This window comes from Bos javanicus, chromosome 9, assembly GCF_032452875.1.
Source record: "Bos javanicus breed banteng chromosome 9, ARS-OSU_banteng_1.0, whole genome shotgun sequence".
Taxonomy (NCBI): Eukaryota; Metazoa; Chordata; class Mammalia; order Artiodactyla; family Bovidae; genus Bos; species Bos javanicus.
This window is the reverse complement of record NC_083876.1, coordinates 19757706-19779960: the sequence shown is the minus strand read 5'-3', so window position 1 is coordinate 19779960 and position 22255 is coordinate 19757706. Positions and strand designations below refer to the sequence as shown.

General features: G+C 40.8%; 1 protein-coding gene across 9 annotated transcripts in view; it reads right to left on the bottom strand.

The window, feature by feature from the left end:
* TTK (TTK protein kinase) overlaps positions 1-7835 on the bottom strand; it is a 48651-nt gene extending 40816 nt beyond the window's left edge. For all 9 annotated transcript variants that reach the window (XR_009738392.1, XR_009738391.1, XM_061427281.1 and 6 more), the window contains exons 1-8: positions 7663-7835; positions 6383-6523; positions 3409-3631; positions 2948-3054; positions 2422-2565; positions 447-561; positions 216-288; positions 31-125 (exon numbers count right to left, since the gene is read on the bottom strand). Coding sequence is in view for 7 of the 9 variants with exons in the window: in XM_061427281.1 (XP_061283265.1) it covers positions 31-125; positions 216-288; positions 447-561; positions 2422-2565; positions 2948-3054; positions 3409-3631; positions 6383-6521 (896 nt within the window). In the remaining 2 variants the exon portion in view is untranslated. The remainder of the gene's footprint in view (positions 1-30; positions 126-215; positions 289-446; positions 562-2421; positions 2566-2947; positions 3055-3408; positions 3632-6382; positions 6524-7662) is intronic.
* Between the last annotated feature and the right edge of the window lie 14420 nt (positions 7836-22255).

The window sequence follows — 22255 nt, the reverse complement described above, 5'->3', positions numbered from 1 at the left end:
TTGAAAACGAAAGTTAAAACTCAAACATACCTTTTAGTAAAATGTGGTGCAACTGAAACATCCATCTTCTCATGGGAATCCGGGCTACTTAGAAGGTTAACTGGGACTCTTCCAAATGGGCATGACTAAAAATGTTTTGGAAGATTAAGTAACTAACAAGGAAATAAGCATAGACCTCACCACTTCTGCTTTAATCAAAGTAAAAAATAACTTACCCGTTTAGCCTTGCTTGTTTGTTTCAAGGGATTTCGATAGCCTATCTCTGTGTCTTGAGGGGGGATGTTCTCTCTAAAGAAAAAAAAGAAAAACCGATTTTTAAAAGAATAATATTGATACAAGCATTTTCATCAACTGCTAAACACTATTATAACAGGAAAACATATATGCAGATGATATATAATATAAATTTATGATGAATATTTAAAAAATGAATTCAGTTTCCTTACCCATATAAGAACCGGGCTTTAGTAGTCTGTCCTTTAGAATCACAACTAATGTTCCTATTCTGTAAATGTCCAAGTGTACTGGGAAATGGTTCTTGCGCACTTGATACTGTAGATGCTGTAAACATTTTGAAACTGTAAGTAAATTCGTAAAGACATAAGGAATACACACACAAAACAAACTCATAAATAATACTTTAAAACTCAATTCATAGTAAATATTTGTCCCTAAATAAGATATTCAGATATGAAGATGCTGTGATGCTAATTCTCCAACGATACTTCATAATTGTTTCATAATTACATAACTGTTTACCACCCTTATGGCAGAAAGTGAAGAGGAACTAAAAAGCCTCTTGATGAAAGTGACAGTGGAGAGTGAAAAAGTTGGCTTAAAGCTCAACATTCAGAAAACTAAGATCATGGCATCTGGTCCCATCACTTCATGGGAAATAGATGGGGAAACAGTGTCAGACTTTATTTTTGGGGGCTCCAAAATCACTGCAGATGGTGATTGCAGCTATGAAATTAAAAGACGCTTACTCCTTGGAAGGAAGGTTATGACCAATCTAGATAGCATATTCAAAAGCAGAGACATTACTTTGCTAACAAAGGTTCGTCTAGTCAAGGCTATGGTTTTTCCTGTGGTCATGTATGGATGTGAGAGTTGGACTGTGAAGAAGGCTGAGCACTGAAGAATTGACGCTTTTGAACTGTGGTGTTAGAAAAGACTCTTGAGAGTCCCTTGGACTGCAAGGAGATCCAACCAGTCCATTCTGAAGGAGATCAGTCCTGGGATTTCTTTGGAAGGTATGATGCTAAAGCTGAAACTCCAGTACTTTGGCCACCTCATGCGAAGAGTTGACTCATTGGAAAAGACTCTGATGCTGGGAGGGATTGGGGGCAGGAGAAGGGGACGACAGTGGATGAGATGGCTGGATGGCATCACTGACTCGATGGACGTGAGTGGGTGAACTCCGGGAGTTGGTGATGGACAGGGAGGCCTGGCGTGCTGCGATTCATGGGGTCGCAAAGAGTCGGACTGAGCGACTGAACTGAACTAAACTTACCCAGAGTAAAGGCATGTGCCTTATTTCTAACAGCAAAAGGTGATTCGCTTGCTTAGATCAAGTTTGTTTGGTTTGTTAGTTATTTGGCTGCCTTGGGTCTTCCTTACGACATGCGGGATCCTCACTACGTCATGCAGGATCTTCCCTTGCGGTGTGCGGGCTCCAGAGCGCCCAGGGCTCAGTACCTGAAGCTCACAGGCTTAAAAGCCCCACAGTATGTGGGATCTTAACTCCCTAACCAGGGATGGAACCTGGGTCCCCTGCATTACAGGGCAGATTCTTAACCACTGGACCACCAGGGGAGTCCCTGTTTGTTTTCTTAATTGAAATACAGTTGATTTACAATGTTGTGTCAGTTTCCGGTGTACAGCAAAGTAATTAAATTACACATACATACATATATATATATATATATATCTTTTCATGTTCTTTTCCATTACTATTTATTACATATATCGAATATAGTTCCCTGTGCTATACATTGGGACCTTATTGCTTTATTTTAAAGTGTATTTTTTTTTTGTAGATGAAAATTTTAATTTACTTATTTTTTGCCATGCTTTGTGGCATATGGGATCCTAGTTCCCCTACCAGGGATTGAACCTGTATCCCTGCAGTGGAAGCAGAAGTCTCAATCTTCAGACCACCAGGGGAGTCTGGGACCTTACTGTTTTTACTGAGTTGTTTTAATGTGTTACTAATTAGTTTGAGTAGGGGGAAAAAAAATGCCAGTAAGAGAGTAATGACTTTGTTACTTCTGCAAGTCTCACCGCCTTTACATCTAAAACTTAATCTTAGACTTTGATCATTCTAAATAAACAATATTTTTCTATAGAATATTATCCTGAATCCTTTTTTGGCAGGACTAAACACCACAGAAAAGTATTAGCACACACAAACATATTTACCAGATAAACTCTTCCTTTCCTCCTCTGAAAGCAGCTGCTTTTTCTGAAGGTTCAAATTCTGAATGGCAATTTCCAGCATTTCAAGTGGCGCTGCTCCACATTCCACAGCTTTATGAAGAAGTTGCTTACTTTTTTTGAAATTACCTAACAAAGTAAAAAATAACAGTCATTTTAATGCAGCAACCTTTACTCCTCAGATACATATTCTTTGAACCTAGGAAAAAAATTTTAAAGTCTCAGGCAAAAATATTTATTCCAAGGCTCACACATTTTATTTATAAGCAAACAAGCAATTTCTCACTTCTGGTAACAATTCATGTCAAACAGTTTAACTTGTGTAATGTGCAAGTGAAACTGGTATAACAAATATTTCGTACACTTACATTCAGGTAGCATCCTTCCCTGAATTTTCATCTGATCAACTTTCATGCCTTTTGCCTCATTATTTCTATTTCACACACATGATTTAAATTACAATAGGAAGTTATCTTTTACTTAAAATCTGGACTTGACATTTTCAGATTACCTTGTGATAGTTCAAACTGTGCAAAAGATATATGCACGAAAGCAAATTTCTTGCAGTTTGCTCTGGCCATTTGGAAGTAGTCACGTGCATCGTCTGGCTCTTGAATACTGAAATAAAGATTTCAGAGTTAAGTTTTAAGAAAAAGAACACAGTTGCCTGTTTGATAACTCCTCATCCTATTTTCCAGAAGACACAGAATATTGTTTTCTGTCTGTAAAATTAAATAAGTTAATTTTTAAATTTTTTTAGGTGGAGTCTAGAGTATGTAATTTTTGTGGAAATATGTACATTGTAAAGAAAGTTTACAAGTTCACTTGTTAATTATAAACAAAAAGACTTGGTAAAAAAAATATTAAACTTACAAGTAGTTCTGACAACATGTTTTCATTTTACCTTTTGGTGATGTAGTTTTGTATTATGTAATGTAGTTAGCTGAATACAGTTAAAATGCTAATACTTACGCTTTTAGTTCAGCAAATCTCACTTGAATCCTAGCAAAACTCTCATTTTGGCCATATTTATCTGGAGGAAGTGCTTCAATTGCTTGGTTGTAACGACCAATCAATTTATTTAAAAGGGCATCATTTAAAGGGACACTGTTTTTCTCCAGTTTGAGCAACAAATTCAACCAATCCTCTGGGTTGTTTGCCATCATCATTATTTGGTTAACAGTTCCTGAGTTATCTGAATAAGGGACAAAATATAGCAAAAAATGAAAGTCAAAAAACAAATACCAAATTGCACTTTTCTTTCAAATTACAGGTAATCATTTATACTCTCAGTACAAATGCACACAAACTCGTTAAAATATTTTTTAAACTTTAACAATTCATGTAAATATAAACATTTACTGAGTATATATCTTTTAAGAGGGTATGTTTTACTGTAAAAAGCTGCATATTTTGAAGAAAAGAGAATTTGGAAATGTTTATGAGTAGCTTTAAAATACCATATGCAGTCTAAGAAAGCTATCCTGTAGCAGCCTAATTTTATTTTAGCATCCTAACAAGTCAAAGAAAACCTAAGCCTCTCCTACCACCACCAGTACCAACTTTCCTGGAAAATTCTTCATCAATGACTTATTAAAAATTTAGAAACATATGGTCCTAGCCCTAACATAACCTTCTTTACAACCTTATCCATCCAATATTATCTCCATATTCCTCAATTTACTTTTCAATCAATCAAAACCAGTTTACAGAAGATAAGCAACTCATATGGTCATTGTCTTCTCCTTGCAAGTTACCCACGTTTCTCCATAATTTTCACATTGTAATTTATTTTTAATTTTCTTTGGTGTTAACAGATTTTAAAAGACAACATGATTTAATGTCAGTGTCCTTGTCAGGTTACTTTAGTCATTACTAAACATTATTAAATTTAGAGAAACTTATCATCCCTTCTATTAGTTTCAGTTACCTTCAACGAGGGCTAAATATTTGCTTTTACAAACAAAATTACTGCTTTTGCTTTTTACTAAAACAGATTCAGAACTTTGTTTTTACCCATAATCTATTCTGATCTTAACTTCACTTTCCAGTTTCATTTCCCATCACTTCCCTAACAAATTTGTCTTCAAGTTTTCTTAAAAAGTCTTTAAAAATGCAGATGTATTTCTCATGCACTGTGCTCTCTCTGTTCAGAACTTCCTGTCTCTATTATGTCAGCAGTCATTTGAGCTAAACATGCATTACAATGCAACATGGTAAATAGGTAAATTCTTCTCATCTAGAAACCAGGTTTAACCTTACTCGGTATTATAATGTGTTACATCCCACTTATCAACATGTTACATATTCACAGTTTTGAGCAAGCTAAGGGTTTTAAATAAAGACTCATCTACCCTGTTGTAAATAAGCTTTATTGTTAAGTCATGTCCGACTCTTTTGTGACCCCATGGACTGTAGCCCACCAGGCTCCTCTGTCCATGGGATTTCCCAGGCAAGAATACTGGAGTACGTTGCCATTTCCTTCTCCAGGGGATCTTTCTGACCCGGGGATCGAATTCACATCTCCTGCATTGGCAGGCAGATTCTTTACCACTGAGTCACCAGGGAAGCCATAACCTTCAATGGTGCTACTTAAATACACAAAATAAAGTATGTGTTTATTCTATCACCATTAAAAAATTTGCTTAACACCAAAATGATAAGTTCCTAAGTTGTTTCAAGGAATATGACCTGCCATTTTGACTATTTATATGGATAGGTTTTTGCCTTTGCTTTCCAATCCTTCATCCATTGAATGGTGACTATAAATAAAACAAAACTTATCTAAAGGTGACTTTTTCAACAACCTAATATAAAGAGTTCAGCTTCTGAGCTAATACTTTTCATAAAACTAGGACATTAAACTTTGGGTATTTTCACTCATTCATCATTCAAAAAATATTTTAAGTACCCACTACTTGCCAGGAACCATTCTTAGTTCTGTAGATAGAGCACCACTGATAAAAACCATGCCCTCATGGAGCTCACATCCTAGTGGAGTAGACAGACAACAAATGAGTAAAGGAGATATGACATGAACTTGGGCAAACTCAGTGAGATGGTGAGGGACAGGGAAGCAGTCCACGGGGTAGCGAAGAATTGAACATGACTTGGTGACTGAACAACAACAAAGGAGATATGAGGCGACTACTGCAGTGGAGAAAAATAATACAGTAGGTGCTATTTTAAATAGGTGGGTTAGGACCTACCTTATAGCAAGCAGAATTCTGCTCAATATTATGCTGCAGCCTGGACGGGAGGGGAGTTTGAGAGAAAAAGGATACATGTGTATGTGTGGCTAAGCCCTTTTGCTGTCCACCTGAAACTATCACAACATTGTTAATCAGCTATACCCCAATTCAAAATAAAAAAGTTTAATTAAATAAATAAATGGATTAGAGAGGGCCTTGCTGAGAAGACATTTGAGCAAAAACCTGAAGAAGGTTTAAGAGTGGGCAGAGAGCAAGAACAAAGGTACTGGGGTAGGGGTTGGTCCGGCACACAGGAGACACAGTAGGGAAACTGCTCCCGCTGAAACAGAACGAGCAAAGGAGAACAGGCAAGAAAGGCTGGGAGAGTGCTGGGAGAGTAACAGAAAGGTTCTTCAAATCATATACTGTGTGGTTAGCCTTACATTTATACACCGTTTTATTAAGGTGTAATTAGTGAGGCTTTCTCAGATTGCAGCAAAATGTTGGGGGGGGGGGGGAGGAGTACCTATTGATGGCAGAAATGACAGCTGCCAACAATGGAAGAGGAAGAAAACCACCTTTGAGCACACTGTAATAAATAGTGTTGTTTCCTTTTTTAAGAAAGTGGAAAATTGTGGAACTATTTTCACACAAAAGGATTAAAACATAAAATGTTTGTGCTGTCATTGGTGAGCATCAATCAGTTAACAGTTCCTTCCTCTACCTCAGAGGGCACTCAAAACAACGCAACTCACCTGTAGTATCAGTGGAGGCTTTAGTCAAGCTTAGCTCGTCAGTAAGATCTTCATTTTTAAATTTATTTTTAATATCTCTCATTTTGTTCATTATGGAATCAATTGTCAACTCTTTGCCACTTAACTCCTCAGCCTCCATTTCTAAGGAAAAAAAAAATCAAACTATTCATAATTCCTACTTTGACTAGCATTTAAAAAAAAGATGTTGCAACTAGCCTTTCAGAACCCAGGAGACTAAAACATTAGTTAAATGAACACATTTCAACACAGATATTATCAGGGTGGTATTTGGGAAGCTATGTGCACAAAAACAATTGCATGTCTTTGTAATCTGTCCAGCAAGGTTTCCAACAGGTAAGTATTCAGTACACTCCTTCTTTCCACCAGAACTTCAAAAAGGCATTGCACAACAGGGAAGTTGCTGCCCCCTTTCAAACTTTTTTCTATGCCTTCCTTTCACTCTTTTTCCATAATTATTTTCTCTGGGCCATCTGCAAATTCAGTCTTTTTTTAAAAAAATGTGATAGTATATTTGCTTGGATTCTGGTAGAAACATATAGGCATAAAAAATCCTCTCGACAATGATAAAAACCATTCCTTTATTCACCTGCTTTATGTCAGTAAACTTGCACGTTGCAAGTGGTTACAAAGCAGAATACATACAACATCACAGCCCTTTATTCACAAATGGGATATCAGCAGGCTTATTCTTCTGTATATCTGGCAGAAAGGTGATGTGCTACCTTAATCATTCCCATACCGAGAATCTACAGTATTTGTACAGTACTGATTACTTATTCCATCTCCACGGTGTTGATGTTTGTTTAGTCCACAAAGAGTCCGCAGCCTTTCTTCCCGTCAATGTCATCTTTGTGATGATTCTCACACCCATCAATCCAGTAACCCAGGGTCACTGATATCAACGCCGCCCCCGACCTCGAGTATAGTCAATGAAAAGAAGCGACAAAGCGGGTGCCTGGTATCACCCCCTGAAGCCAGGCCCCAAAGGTAACTGTCAGAACCACGGCCACCGGCTCCTCTCCCGGTTCTAAAACACCACACAAGAAGAGGAGTCTCCCGCAGAGGCCCTAGCAGGCCCCTTCTCCCAGCCAATCCATACATCTACCTCTCGCCTCCTGAGTCCTCGACAAATAAACCGCCGGCACTAATAGGAGGACCGGCGGGGGACAGCGGGCCCGTCCCTCCCCCTCCGGCCTGTGAGCCGCACCCCACGTCCTCTGCCAGGCTCGGGGACCTCCCGCCTCGTCACCACAGCTCACCGGCCCGCGCGGCTCGGCTCAAGCGCCCACAGACCCCGGCCGCCTCCGCCCCTCCGTTCGCCGCCAAGGTAGGCCTCTCCGCGGAAAAGCGGAGGTGAGAAGAAAAGATGGAAACTCCAGCCCCTCTCCACACACACGTTTGAATTTCCCCGCCGCTACCGACGCGGTCGCCTATTGGCCAGTGCTGGCCACGTGAAAGCATCTGCTGTGATTGGTTGGTGCGCGCAGGCACCGCCCCTTTTTTTGCGACCGGAACGTCCCTCGCGGCGGGGGTCTTCCGCTCTGACTCCACCGGCTCCGCGCCCCGGAAGTTCGAGGAGCGGATAGACCAGCTTTCCGGCACCTTCCGGTTTAAAAACCAGGCCAGGGTTTTGCCCCAGAAGGAACCACTCCCGAGCCGAGTTAGCCGGTGAGAGGGAGATAGGCGCTGGCTGACGCTGCTCTCAGCATCAGGACCTTAAAGGTGCCTGGTGAGTCGGCCTTTTTCCGCCCCCTCCGCCTCCTCACTTATTGGTCCTTCAGGGTCCTTGGTGCCGGAGGATGTGGTAGGGGAGGGTCGTTCGCAGTGCCTTCAGCCCTGCCGCCAGCTCAAAAGTCTCAGTGCTTTTTGTCCTTGAGTTTCCACTAACCTTAGTCCTTCCACTGTCTTTAAATGACGCTTTGCCTTGTCTTTAAGCCAAGGTTCTTCCATTCTGTCAGAATTCAGCGCAGAACACACACGCCCATCGAGATTCTACGCCTGAACTCGCCTTAGCAGCCTCCCTTCTCCCCTCCGAGCCTGTCCCACTTTAGAGCTCAAGTGCCCTCCGCGAGGGCTGGCTTGGCTGCTAAGTGCCTTTGCGGTAGGAGGCAATGCTTTCTCTCCTTCTTGGAAACGAGATGCCTGTTGTACCAGCAGAATGACATGCTCTATGGTAGGAGAAATTGGTCGGTTTTGTGTACGTGAAAGAAACTTAACTGCAGCTGTCCGTTGTTAACGCCAAAGCTTGTCTTTTGAACCCTCGCGTTCTCAGCTCTTGACTAGCCACCCGGCCAGCCTGAAAGCCCTTCCTTACTGACTGCATTTTTTAAAATACCTTCTGGCTCTGTATTTTTGTTTCAGCAGAGCAAAATGATTTACTGTATCTGGTTGGCTCATCCCTGCCTTTGCATTGTTGAGTGCAGCACCTGCTTTTGCTGCTGCTGCTATTGCAGGGAAAAGCCAATCTGTTGGAACTGTCTTTGACTTGCTTTTCCTTGCTTTTGTTATTATAATCATACATAATGGCTTACCTCAGAGAATCATGCCCTTCTGCCTGTTAAAATGCCTTTGTTCAGAGACCTGTCCACCTCTAGATGGTAGGAAGGAGGAACATATACCCTGCCTGAGGCCTGCCATTCTAGGAGACAGTTGCAAGATTAATGGCTTTTTTATTTTGTTTCCTCACCTCCCCCCATCTCTGATCAATAAAAGAACCTGGTATCCAAACCCCAAGATGGTTATTTTGAGATATTAGTCTGCCATCTTCTCGGTCAGTCAGCTCTCGGAATAAAGTTGTATTCCTTGTCTCATCCCCCTCCTCTGCAATTCATTGGCCTGTTGTAAAGCGAGCAGAGTGAGCTTAGACAAGATAACTTGTTTAGTCCCTAAGTCGTGTCTTATTCTTTTGTGACCCCACAGACTGTAGCCCGCAAGGCTCCTCTGTCCATGGGATTTCCCAGGCAAGAATACTGGAGTGGGTTGCTGTTTCCTTCTCCAGGGGAATCTTCCCAACCCAGAGATCCTGTCTCCTGCCTGGCAGGTGGATTCTTTATCAATGAGCCACCAGTTTTTGTTGAGCTCTTGGACCCAATCCCCAAACTTGCATTTTTCTGAAGATACTACTGCTAACACTTTACAGTGATAGCTAGCCTCCACTCTTACATTTTAAAATACCATCTACACATTAATGACTCCCACATATATTACTCCAGCAGACCTCTCTCCCCTGAACCCCAGATTCATATCCACTGCCTAGTTAGCATGTCAATGTAAGGTAGATATTATAGATATTTTAAACTCAAATGTTCAAAATAGCCCCTAATCTCCCCACTCTCAATCTACTTCTTACAAAATCTTCTCTGTACAAGACATTCATAATTTTTTTTTAAGCCCAAAACTTTGGTGTCATTCCCAATCCCACATCTAATCCATAGGCAGATTGTGTCAAGTCTAACAAGGTAATGTTGGAATCCTACCACTTTTCTCCACCTCCACTACTACTGCCCTAGTCTGAGACACCTTCACCACTCACCTGGTTATAGTAGTAGCCTCCTGGCTGGTTTCCTTGCTTCTGCCCTCACTTCAGTTTGTTCTCCAGGAGAGCAGAGTCAACTTCAGTGAGGTCATGTCACTCCTTTGCTGGGCTTCCCTGGTGGTTCAGACGGTGAAGAATCTGTCTGCAATGCAGACACCGGGATTTGATCTGTGGGTCAGGAAGATCTGGAGGAGAGCATGGCTACCAACTCCATTATTCTTGCTTGGACAATTCCATGAACAGAGGAGCCTGGTGGGCTATAGTCCATGGGATTGCAAAGAGTCAGACACAACTGGGCAACTAACACTTCCACTTCAGATCTCAGAATAAATGTCAAAAGTCCTTACAATGATCTGGAGCTGTACTATTTACTATGGTAGCCATTAGCCACATAGGGCAATTGAGCCCTTGAAATATGGCTATTGCAACTGAGGAACTAAGTTCCTTAAGTAATTAATTTTAATTTAAAAACTGATAGTGCAATTATTGGAAGAATTTTAAGTGTATTGGAACCACCAGAGGATGTTAGTCTACTTTTTCAACTGTAAATTTTGTGAGCTCTCAATTCAGATAAAGTACTTCCAAAGAGTTTAATTTGTGCTGTGAGTATACACACTAGATTTTGAAGATTTGTATGAAAAAAATAATGTAAAATAATAGATAATTTTAAAAATATTGATTACAGTTTGAAATGATATTTTGATATATTGTCTTAAAATATATTGTTAAAATTAATATCCCCAGTCACAGACCAGAGGACACTAAGAAGATTTGCCAAATAAAAACAAGGAGGTATTATGGATTGGATCCTGGAACAAAAAGTGGACATGAATGGAAAAACTGGTGGAATTCAAGTAATAAGTAACTAAGGCTTAGTTAATAGTAATGTGCCAGTGTTGGTTTCTTAATTTTGACAAAGGTACAACAGTATAGAAGATCTTAATAGAGAAATGGAGAGAGGCATGTACGTCAATTCTCTGCACTACCTTTACAACTTCTGTGTAATCAAAAATTATTCCAAAATAAAAAAATTCTTAAAATTAAGAATTCTTTTCAAAGGAAAGGAGGGAGAACTTAAGAATATATTTGAAGGGAGTATGGCCTCAAATTGTTCAAATATGGTAAAGGCTATAAACCAGCAGATCGAAGAAGCTCAACAAATCCCAAGCACAAGAAACTTAATAAAAGTTACATGTAGGCACATGATTAGATTGCTCAAGACTAGTGACAAAGTCTTAAAAAACAACCAGAGAGAAAAAACACATATAGAAGAAGAATCATAAAGTTAATAGAAGACTTCTTATCGAAAACAACATAAGCCCAGAGACAATGGAGCAATATCTTTAAGATCAAACAAACCTGAGATACATGCAGATTTGACTCCACACTGCTGTCATAAAGCAAATACTGCAATAAAGTAAGTCACATAATTTTTTGATTCTCAGTGCATACAAAACACATACAAACTATTAAATGTGGAATAGCATTATGTCTAAAATATGTACAAAGTAATTAAAATACTTTATTGCTAAAAGTAATAACAATCAGTCATCTGAGCCTTCAAAAAATCATAACCTTTTTGCTGCTTGAGGGTCTGGCCTTAATGTTGAGGCTGCTGGCTGTTCAGGGTGGTTTGCTGAAGATTGGGATGACTATGGCAATTTATTAAAATAAGACAGGGAAGTTTGCTAAATCAATTGACTCTCGCTTGAGTGAATGGTTTCTCTGTTCTCTGCATTATCTGCATGCAATGCTGTTTGTTAACATTTTACCCACAGAACTTCTTTGAAAATTGAAGTGGGTCTTCTCAAGTCCTGCAACTGCTATTTCAAATAAGCTGATGTAACACTCTCTGTTGTCAGACTTCCCTGGTGGTCCAGTGGCTAAGACTCCATGCTCCCAATGCAGGGGCCCAGGTTCAATCCCTGATTAGGGAACCTGATCCCACATGCTGCAGCTAAAGAGCCTGCATGCCACAACTACAATCCAGTGCAGCTAGATAAACAAACAAACAAATAGGGTGCTAATGAGTGTGGGGCTTCTTTTAAAAATAAACAAACACTCTTGTCATTTCAACCATCTTTAATAACATCTCAACCAGAAGTAGATTTCATCGCAAGAAACCACTTTATTTGCTCATCCTTATGAAGCTAGTTTTATCCAAGTTTTATCTTGAAGTTGCAGCAATTCTGCCACATCTTCATACTCCACTTCTAATTCTTGCTCTCTTATTATTTCTACCACTTCCGTAGTTATATCTTCCACTGAAGTTGTGAGTCTGTCAAAGTCATCCATGTGAGTTGGAATCACTTCCAAACTCCTGTTAATGTTCATATTCTGACCTCTTTGCTGAATCATGAATATTCTTCTTGACATCTACAATGATGAGTCCTTTTCAGAAGGTTTTCAATTCACTTTACCCAGATCCATCAGAGGAGTCATTCTCTACGGCAACTACAGCCTTATGAAGTGTATTTCTTACCCACAGACCTACGCCTAAGACTTCTGAAAATAAGACTCGAAAGTCAAAATAACTCCTTGATTCACAGGCTGCAGAATGGATGTTGTGTTAGCAGGCATGAAAACAACAGTAAGTTAATTTCACATCTCTATCAGCTCTTGGGTGACCAAGTGCATTGTCAATGAGCAGTAAAATTTTGAAAATCTTTTTTTTCTGAGCAGTAGATCTCAACAGTAAGTTACAGATATTTTAGTAAACCTTGTTGTAAATAGATGTGCTATCATCCAGGCTTTGCTGTTCTATATATAGAACACAGGCAGAGTAGATTTAGCATTATTCTTAACAGCCCTAGGATTTTCAGAATGGCAAGTAAGCACTGGCTTCAACTTAAAGTCACCAGCTGCATCAGCCCCTAACAAGAGAGTCAGCCTTTGCTTTGAAGCATTGAAGAGACATTGACTTTTCCTTTCTAGCTATGAAATTCCTAAATGGCATCTTTTTCCAATAGAATGCTGTTTCATTTACGTAGAACATCTGTTTTTTAATGTAGCCACCTTTATTCATCATCTTAGCTAGATCTTCTGGATAACTTGCTGCAGCTTCTAAATCAGCATTTGCTGCTTCACTTTGTACTGTGATATTATGGAGACAAGTGTCTTTCCTTAAACCTCATGAACCCACCTCTGCTAGCTTTAATTTTTTGTTCTACAGGTTCCTAACTTCTCTCAACCTTCACAGAATTGAAATAATTAGGGCCTTGTTCTGGATTAGGCTTTGACTTAAAGGAATGTTGAGGCTGGTTTGATATTCAATCCAGACCACTTTCTCTTTAGAGAAAAAGCAGTGAGACTGTTTAAAGCAATAAGACTGTTTTTCTTATCATTCATGTTCACTAGAGCAGCACACTTAATTTCCTTCAAGAACTTTTCCTTTGCATTCATACTTGGCTAACTCTTGGTGCCAGAGGCCTAGCTTTGGTCGCCTCTCTCTGCTTTTGACATGCCCTTCTCACTAAGTTTAACCATTTCTCACTTTTGATTTAAAGTGAGAGACAAGAAATTCATCCTTTCACTTGACTACTCAGAGGCCACTGTAGAGTTACTAATTGCCCTAATTTCAATATCGTTGTGTCTCAGGGAATATGGAGATCCCACAAGAGAGATAGGGGAACTGCTGGTTGGGAGAGTGGCCAGAACACAGATTTATCAATTAATTTTACTATCTTACATAGATGTGGTTCATGGCACCCCAAAACTAGTACAATAGTAACATCAAAGATCACTGATCACAGATTATCATAACACACAGTAATGAAAAAGTTTAAAATATTGCAAGAATTATCAAAATGTGACAGACAAATTTGAAGCAAGCAAATTCTATTGGAAAAATAGTGTCAATACACTTTCTCGATACAGGATTGCCACATACCTTCAATTTACTTAAAAAAAGCAATATCTGTGAAGCACTATAAAATGATGTATGCCTATACTGAAGAGAGACGATTATCAACCTACAGTTGTATAGGCTATGAATATATTTTTCACTATGAAGGAAAAATAAAGATGTTTTCAGACATCCAAAAGTTGAAAGCATTAATCACCAGTAGAGTTGTATAATGGCACTCCACTCCAGTACTCTTGCCTGGAAAATCCCATGGACGGAGGAGCCTGGCAGGCTGCAGTCCATGGGGTCGCAACTGAACGACTTCACTTTCACTTTTCACTTTCATGCATTGGAGAAGGAAATGGCAACCCACTCCAGTATTCTTGCCTGGAGAATCCCAGGGATGGGGGAGCCTGGTGGGCTGCCGTCTATGGGGTCGCACAGAGTCAGACTATTGAAGCGACTTAGCAGCAGATTTGTATAAGAGCTATTAAAAGAAGTCCTTCAGACCAAAAAAATTCTGAATCTACGTAAAAACCAAAAAACACTGAAGATGGTAAATATGAGTACATATAAAAGACATTTTTCTTACTTTAAAAATCTTTTTAAAATATACAAAGCAAAAAAATAATAACAATAATAACATGTTGTTAGCTTTATACAAAAGAAAAACAAATGACACTAAATGCTCTAAGGCCGGGGGGAGGGAAGGTGTTTTGCTTAAAGTTTTTCTACTTTATGTCAAATGGTATACTATCACTTGTGATAAGTTAAGAATGCATTCTATAAACCTCCACAGTCTACCTCTGTAGCTATTAGCTACAAATAGTTCTTTACCACTTGAAATGTGAATAATCTGAAAGGAAATAGCCTACAAGTGTAAAATGCACATCAGATTTCAAAAGCATAGTGGAAAAAATAATTTAAAATTTCTCATTAATAGTTTAATACTATTATGGGTTGAAATGATAATTTGAATATATTGAATCAGGTTTTTAAAGTATTAAAATTTCACCTGTTCCTTTTAACTTTGCTTAATACAGCTATTAGAAAAATTATAAATTATATATATGGCTCACATCTCATATCAGATAGTGTTTTTAAAAACTCTAAAGCAGTAAAAACAGTATTAAAAAAACCCTCTAAATTCAGTATAACACTGAAAACCAAGTAAAACTAAATAAGCAGACAAGTAAAATTTATGGCTAATCAGTGAACAAAAGAGGAAAAATCAAAATGTTCAATTAATAAAAAATGAAGCAGAAGTCAGGGAGAAAAGACTAAAAAAAGAGAAAATAGAATTAAATCCACTCTATCAATAATTATATTAGGTATACATGATGCATTAGATATACATGATTAGGTATAATCATTATTATAGGTTATAATAGATTATTATAGATTAGGTACATATTAGGTATACATGATTTATTAGTTATACATGATTAAGTATACATGATGCTGAAGCTGAAACTCCAATACTTTGGCCACCTGATGTGAAGAACTGACTCATTGGGAAATGCCCTGATGCTAGGAAAGACTGAAGGCAGGAGGAGAAGGGGATGATAGAGGATGAGATGGTTGGATGGCATCACCGACTCAATGGACATGAGGTTGAGTAAACTCCAGGAGTTGGTGAAGGACAGCGAAGCCTGGCGTGCTGCAGTCCATGGGGTTGCAAAGACTCGTACGTAACTGAGCGACTGAACTGAACTGATACATGACCCAAACTCCCCCTGGAAAGGATAGAGATTTTCATACTGATTAAGGAAGCAAAGCCCAATTATCTGATGCCTACAATAAACCCACTTTAAATATGAAGAAACAAGTAGGATAAAAATAAAAAGTGTAAAATGATATACCATGGCAACACTGCTAAGTGCAGAACTAGAAACACCTAACTTTGTAGAGGTCTATGAAAACAGACATAAGGGTTTTCAATTATTGAGCTCTCTGATCATTTTGGTCTTTGACCACTGATTTAAGATATATTTTGAAAATGTTCTCAGATATGGATCCAGAGTGGGAACTTGTCAGAAGTGAGTACCCCTGTCCTGTGGAAGTCTGCCAGTCTTCATTCTATCCCATTTTCTCTGTCTCTCCTTCAGTTGGCAGCACTTCTGCTGGTATAATCTCATTCTTATTACTGGCTTCAACTGAGATGGCTGATTAAATCTGTTAGTAATCTTCATATGGAGATCCTGTCTAGATACAGGACAGGAACTGGCACTCCTTCAGGACACACTTTCTCATTTTTGCAGTATGGAATTTCTTAACAATTCGCTCAGGAAAGTAAAAATAGAGTATAAAAGAATTTAAAATATATTTTTAAAAAATATTTTCAAAGAAAGAAAAGAAAATGAAAAGCAGCAGATGAATTAAAAAAAATCCCCAAAGGTTAAATAAAAAATAATTTTTAAAAAACCCAAGCAATTCCTTCAAAGTATCTCTCTCCTCTTGCATTCTACTATAAGCAATAAGGAGAACCCCTGCTGCATCTTCACCTTCAAAATTTGTGTAGAAATAACATCTGCTTAGTATCCAAGGTCATCCCTTGCAAATTCTACCTCTCACAAGGCACTAGAACACAATTCAGCCAAGTTCCCCTCATTTTATAACACGTGAAGGAAAGTTGCATGGCTCGAGGTAGCCTGGAGTTAAAATTCCCCTTCAGGTCCTCCCCAACATTCTATGCAAAACAAAGAACTCTCTCACCTGAAGAAAAAATGGACTTCAGGATGATTATGCCCAGCTCCCAGCCAGTCCAGCCTCTGGCCGATCTCCAGAACTCCTTGCCCCAGCCGTTTAAGGGATAACTACTCTGAACACCCTTGGAGAAGAACAGGCCCCATTAAGACAGTAGCTTTCCACATACATGCCTATATATACTTACTCTTTTCTTGGATAAGCACAGCAGCTCACTAATCTGACTGCTGCCCCTTCTCACCTCATTAAAGTTGATCTGTTCCTGTAAAGTGCTGGTCTTCTTCTTTTTCTGAACCTCACCTTCTAACTCCCTTACCCTACATTTTTGGTGCCGAAACCTGGGAGGTTGAGGTTCCTTCTTGTTCTCCATGGCCAGCATTTTGGAGTGTGGAAGCCTGCCAAGCTCACTTTCCCACCCAGGCTTTCAAGATCTCCTCGAGAGGACGCCCTGTGCCTTCGTGAGCGGTACAAGTCTTGGGTAAGGGCTTTTGGTTTTCCACCTAACCCGAAAAATATTGGCCTCTCTCTCTCTCTGTCTTTCTCTCTCTTCCTCTTTTCTCTACACTTTCTTTCCATGAGACTGACCAACTCCAGGACAGGGGTCTTTTGCCATTCGAGTGCTTTACATGCAACACTCCACTCAAGCCAGGCCCTAGGTTAAGATAAGATCTGGATGGTGTTCTAGAGGAGCCCTAGAACTCAGTCCTCTCTGGGTCCAGGGGACCCCCTGCCTAGGGCCACTCTGTAGTTGATGGGGGACCCTCCATCTTGACACAGAGCTCTCTTCTCATAACTCCTATTGCAACTACAGGTACGACTCAAGCTCCCAATAGAAGCCTCTGCTTGCCTTTCAATTATGGGGTCTGGCCACCCTGTCCCAAAAGATTCCTCTCTGGCCTGTGTTCTCAAAACTCTCAAACCACTCTTACTCACTGAACTCAAAGCTAACCGCTTAAAACAACTCTATACAGATCACTGGCCTGAGTTCGGGACTTTCGATTTCAATATTTTATCAGATCTCAGGAACTTCCTCAAACGGAATGGCAAACGGTCAGAGGTCCCCTATATTCAAGCCTTCTGAGACCTTAAAAGGTGTCCTTCTCTCTACAAAGACTGTTCTGCCTATCAAATCCTCCTCTGCTCTCTCTCCGCCTCCATTACAAAAGAATCCAAATCAAAAGCCCCTAAAAGGCCCCCTAAACCCTTAGCCCCCAATTTTGACCCAACAAATGAGCCTCCTCCCTACCACCCCAGAAAAAAAGCTTCCAAAGACAAGATTGTATCCTCTAGCCCTTCCTCCTCCAAAACAGAAAGCGATGACTCCAAAACCCCAAAAGAGATTTCCACCTGCCCTCTATCAGCCAGGACCTGAAACCAACACATTTCCTCTCAGAGAGGTAGCAGGACCGGAGGGCCCTACATGGGTTCATGTGCCTTTCTCAATTTCTGATATGAGCGAATTGAAGAAAAATTGAGATCCTTTTCAGAGAATCCTACTCAATTAAAAAAAAAAAAAATTCCTCTGCCTTACAAAAACATATCATTTAACCTAAAATGATCTTTCAGTTCAGTTCAGTTCAGTCGCTCAGTCGTGTCCGACTCTTTGTGACCCCATGAACCGCAGCACGCCAGGCCTCCCTTTTCATCACCAACTCCCAGAGTCCACCCAAACCCATGTCCATTGAGTCAGTGATGCCACCCAACCGTCTCATCCTCTGTCATCCCTTTCTCCTCCCTCCCTCAATCTTTCCCAGCATCAGGATCTTTTCAAATGAGTCAGCTCTTCGCATCAGGTGGCCAAAGTAGTGGAGTTTCAGCTTCAACATGAGTCCTTCCAATGAACACCCAGGACTGATCTCCTTTAGGATGGACTGGTTGGATCTCCTTGCAGTCCAAGGGACTCTCAAGAGTCTTCTCCAACACCACAGTTCAAAAGCATCAATTCTTTGGCGCTCAGCTTTCTTTATAGTCCAACTCTCACAGAAAAACCATAGCCTTGACTAGACGGACCTTTGTTGGCAAAGTAATGTCTCTGCTTTTTAATATGTTGTCTAGGTTGGTCATAACTTTCCTTCCAAGGAGTAAGCATCTTTTAATTTCATGGCTGCAATCACCATCTGCAGTGATTTTGGAGCCCCAAAAATAAAGTCTGACACTGTTTCCACTGTTTCCCCATCTATTTACCATGAAGTGATGGGATCGGATGCCATGATCTTTGTTTTCTGAATGTTGAGCTTTAAGCCAACTTTTTCACTCTCCTCTTTCACTTTCATCAAGAAGCTCTTTAATTCCTCTTCACTTTCTGCCATAAGGGTGGTGTCATCTGCATATCTGAGGTTACTGATATAATCCTAAATGCCACTTTAACCCCTGATTTAAAAAAAGACGGATATGACAGGCAGCCCAGACTCATGCTGATCAGCTCCATAACCAAGATAAGACTAATCCGGTGACTGATGATACAATCTCTTTAACTGAGCCACGGTGGGCATATCCAGCAGGTGATGCCAACATCCAGAACCTGCATCATATGATCACCTGTTTGCTAGAAAGAATGTTAAAAAGCTCACACATTCATATTAACTAAGATAAGGTTAGGGAAGTGACTCAATAAAAAGATAAAAATCCTGCCCTTTTTCTTTCACAGCTTACTGAGGCAGTCCGAAAATACACTAATCTAGACATTTCCACCCCTGCCGGACTTCTGTACCTACATGTCCAGTTCATAAGCCAGTCAGCCCCGGATATTCACTGAAAACTATACCAGTTAGAGAAGGGCCCTAAGACCACCCCCCCTCACCCAAAGAGACCTTCTAGAAATAGCCTTCAAGGTATTCAATAATAGAGAGGAAGAGGCTAAGAGAAAAAGACCATGAGAGAAAAGCTAAATATGCCTTTTTGGCGGCAGCAATTAAGATCAGCCCAGCCCAAGTCATCCCAGACTGAAACTTAAGAGCCCCCCATCCCCGGGCCCTGCTTCTGATGCAACCAGTCAGGACACTGGACAAAGACATGTCCTAACCCGTGGCCCCCCACAAAAGCATGCCCAGCCTGGGGTCAGCGGGGCCACTGGAAGGTGGACTGTCCCCAGAGATGCCCTGACATGCCTAGGAAGGTCTCCACCTCCCAGACCTGGAGAGTGGAGTGTCCACAGGGACAACCTGGCACCCTGGAGAGATCCCCACTTCACCCCAAACCCCAACCCAACGCTGTGAGTTATTCCAACAACGGGGCCGGGTTCCAGCCCCCCGGACTGTGTTCCGGACACAAGCTCGGAACTTAAGGTAGACGGGGTAGTAGCCGGAAAAAAGACCTCCTTTACAGTAGACACTGGAGCGGCTTTCTCTCTCTTAACTTCCTACTCTGGCCCAACTCAGGACTCAGAACTCACTATCGGGGGGTCTCTGGAGTTCCCTTAAGGCCAAAAATCAGGCCTCCATTACTCTGTCAATTTGGAAAATTGGCCCTCATACACTCATTCCTCATAATGCCGAAGTGCCCAATGGCATTCCTAGAGAGAGAGATCTGTTATCCAAATTGGGGGTCTTTATTACCATAAACCGTCCTCTCCTTTGTTCCTTTGATAAGACAACATTAACACATTCTTTTATAATAGTTCCTCAATGCCCAATGACATTGATAGGACATGATCTTCTGACTAAGCTACAAATTTCTATAAACCTCCCATATCAATTCTTTACATCCAAATGGCACCCAAACCCTTGGCCAGCCCTCACTCCCAAAACCTACCCCCTGAACTTCCCCAGATAGATCCTCAGGTCTGGGACACCGAAGCCCCATCAACGGCCAGACACCATTCCCCCATTCAGGTCTTTCTTAAAAATCCCTCTCAAATAATAACCCAAACTCAATATACCCTGACCACAGAATCCCAACAAGGACTTAAACCAATAATCTCCCAACTGCTCAAAGCAGGCCTTTTGCAGCCTATCTGTTCTCCTCATAATACTCCCATACTGGCAGTCAAAAAGAGACCCCACTCCTGACATTTAGTCCAAGATCTTCACAAGGTCAATGAGGCCATAATACCCGTACACGCCGTGGTCACTAATCCCTTCACCCTTCTCTCCCATATTCCCTCTGACACACCCTATTTCATGGTATTGGACCCCAAAGATGCTTTCTTTACTATACCTCTATACCACTCCTCACAGCCCCTATTTGCCTTCACCTTGACAGGACTGGAAAAGGTCAGTTTTCATTCCAATCCCAAAGAAAGGCAATGCCAAAGAATGCTCAAACTACCACACAATTGCACTCATCTCACACGCTAGTAAAGTAGTGCTCAAAATTCTCCAAGCCAGGCTTCAGCAATGCATGAACCATGAACTTCCAATGTTCAATCTGGTTTTAGAAAAGGCAGAGAAACCAGGGATCAAATTGCCAACATCCGCTGGATCATGGAAAAAGCAAGAGAGTTCCAGAAAAACATCTATTTCTGCTTTATTGACTATGCCAAAGCCTTTGACTGTGTGGATCACAAGAAACTGTGGAAAATTCTTCAGGAGATGGGAATACCAGACCACCTGACCTGCCTCTTGAGAAACCTGTATGCAACTCAGGAAGCAACAGTTAGAACTGGACATGGAACAACAGACTGGTTCTAAATAGCAAAAGGAGTTCATCAAGGCTGTATATTGTCACCCTGCTTATTTAACTTCTATGCAGAGTACATCATGAGAAACACGGGGCTGGAAGAAGCACAAGCTGGAATCAAGATTGCTGGGAGGAATATCAATAACCTCAGATATGCAGATGACACCACCCTTATGGCAGAAAGTGAAGAGGAAAGCCTCTTGATGAGAGTGAAAGAGGAGAGTGAAAAAGTTGGCTTAAAGCTCAACATTCAGAAAACGAAGATCATGGCATCTGGTCCCATCACTTCATGGCAAATAGATGGGGAAACTGTGAAAACAGTGTCAGACTTTATTTTTGGGGGGCTCCAAAATCACTGCAGATGGTGATTGCAGCCATGAAATTAAAAGACACTTACTCCTTGGAAGAAAAGTTATGACCAACCTAGATAGCATATTAAAAAGCAGAGACATTACTTTGCCAACAAAGGTCTGTGTAGTCAAGGCTATGGTTTTTCCAGTGGTCATGTATGGATGTGAGAGTTGGACTGTGAAGAAAGCTGAGCACTGAAGAATTGATGCTTTTGAACTGTGGTGTTGGAGAAGACTCTTGAGAGTCCCTTGGACTGCAAGGAGATCCAACCAGTTCATTCTAAAGGAGATCAGTCCTGAGTGTTCCTTGGAAGGAATGATGCTAAAGCTGAAACTGCAGTACTTTGGCCACCTCATGTGAAGAGTTGACTCATTGGAAAAGACTCTGATGCTGGGAGGGATTGGGGGCAGGAGGAGAAGGGGACGACAGAGGATGAGATGGCTGGATGGCATCACTGACTCAATGGACATGAGTTTGAGTAAACTCCGGGAGTTGGTGATGGATAGGGAGGCCTGGCGTGCTGGAATTCATGGGGTCGCAAAGAGTTGGACACAACTGAGCAGCTGAACTGACCTGAACTGGATAGATCCAGACACATATCAATCTCAACAATTAACTTAGACTGTTTAACCACAGGCGTTTAGAGATAGCCCTCATTTTTTTCAGTCAAGCCCTCCAAAGAGACCTACAAACTTTAGACCTAGGCTCTACTACCTTACTCCAGTATGTAGACGATTTATTTTCCTCTCACCATAACTGCCTAGTCCATACTGCAACAGTATTAAATGCCCTAGACAAC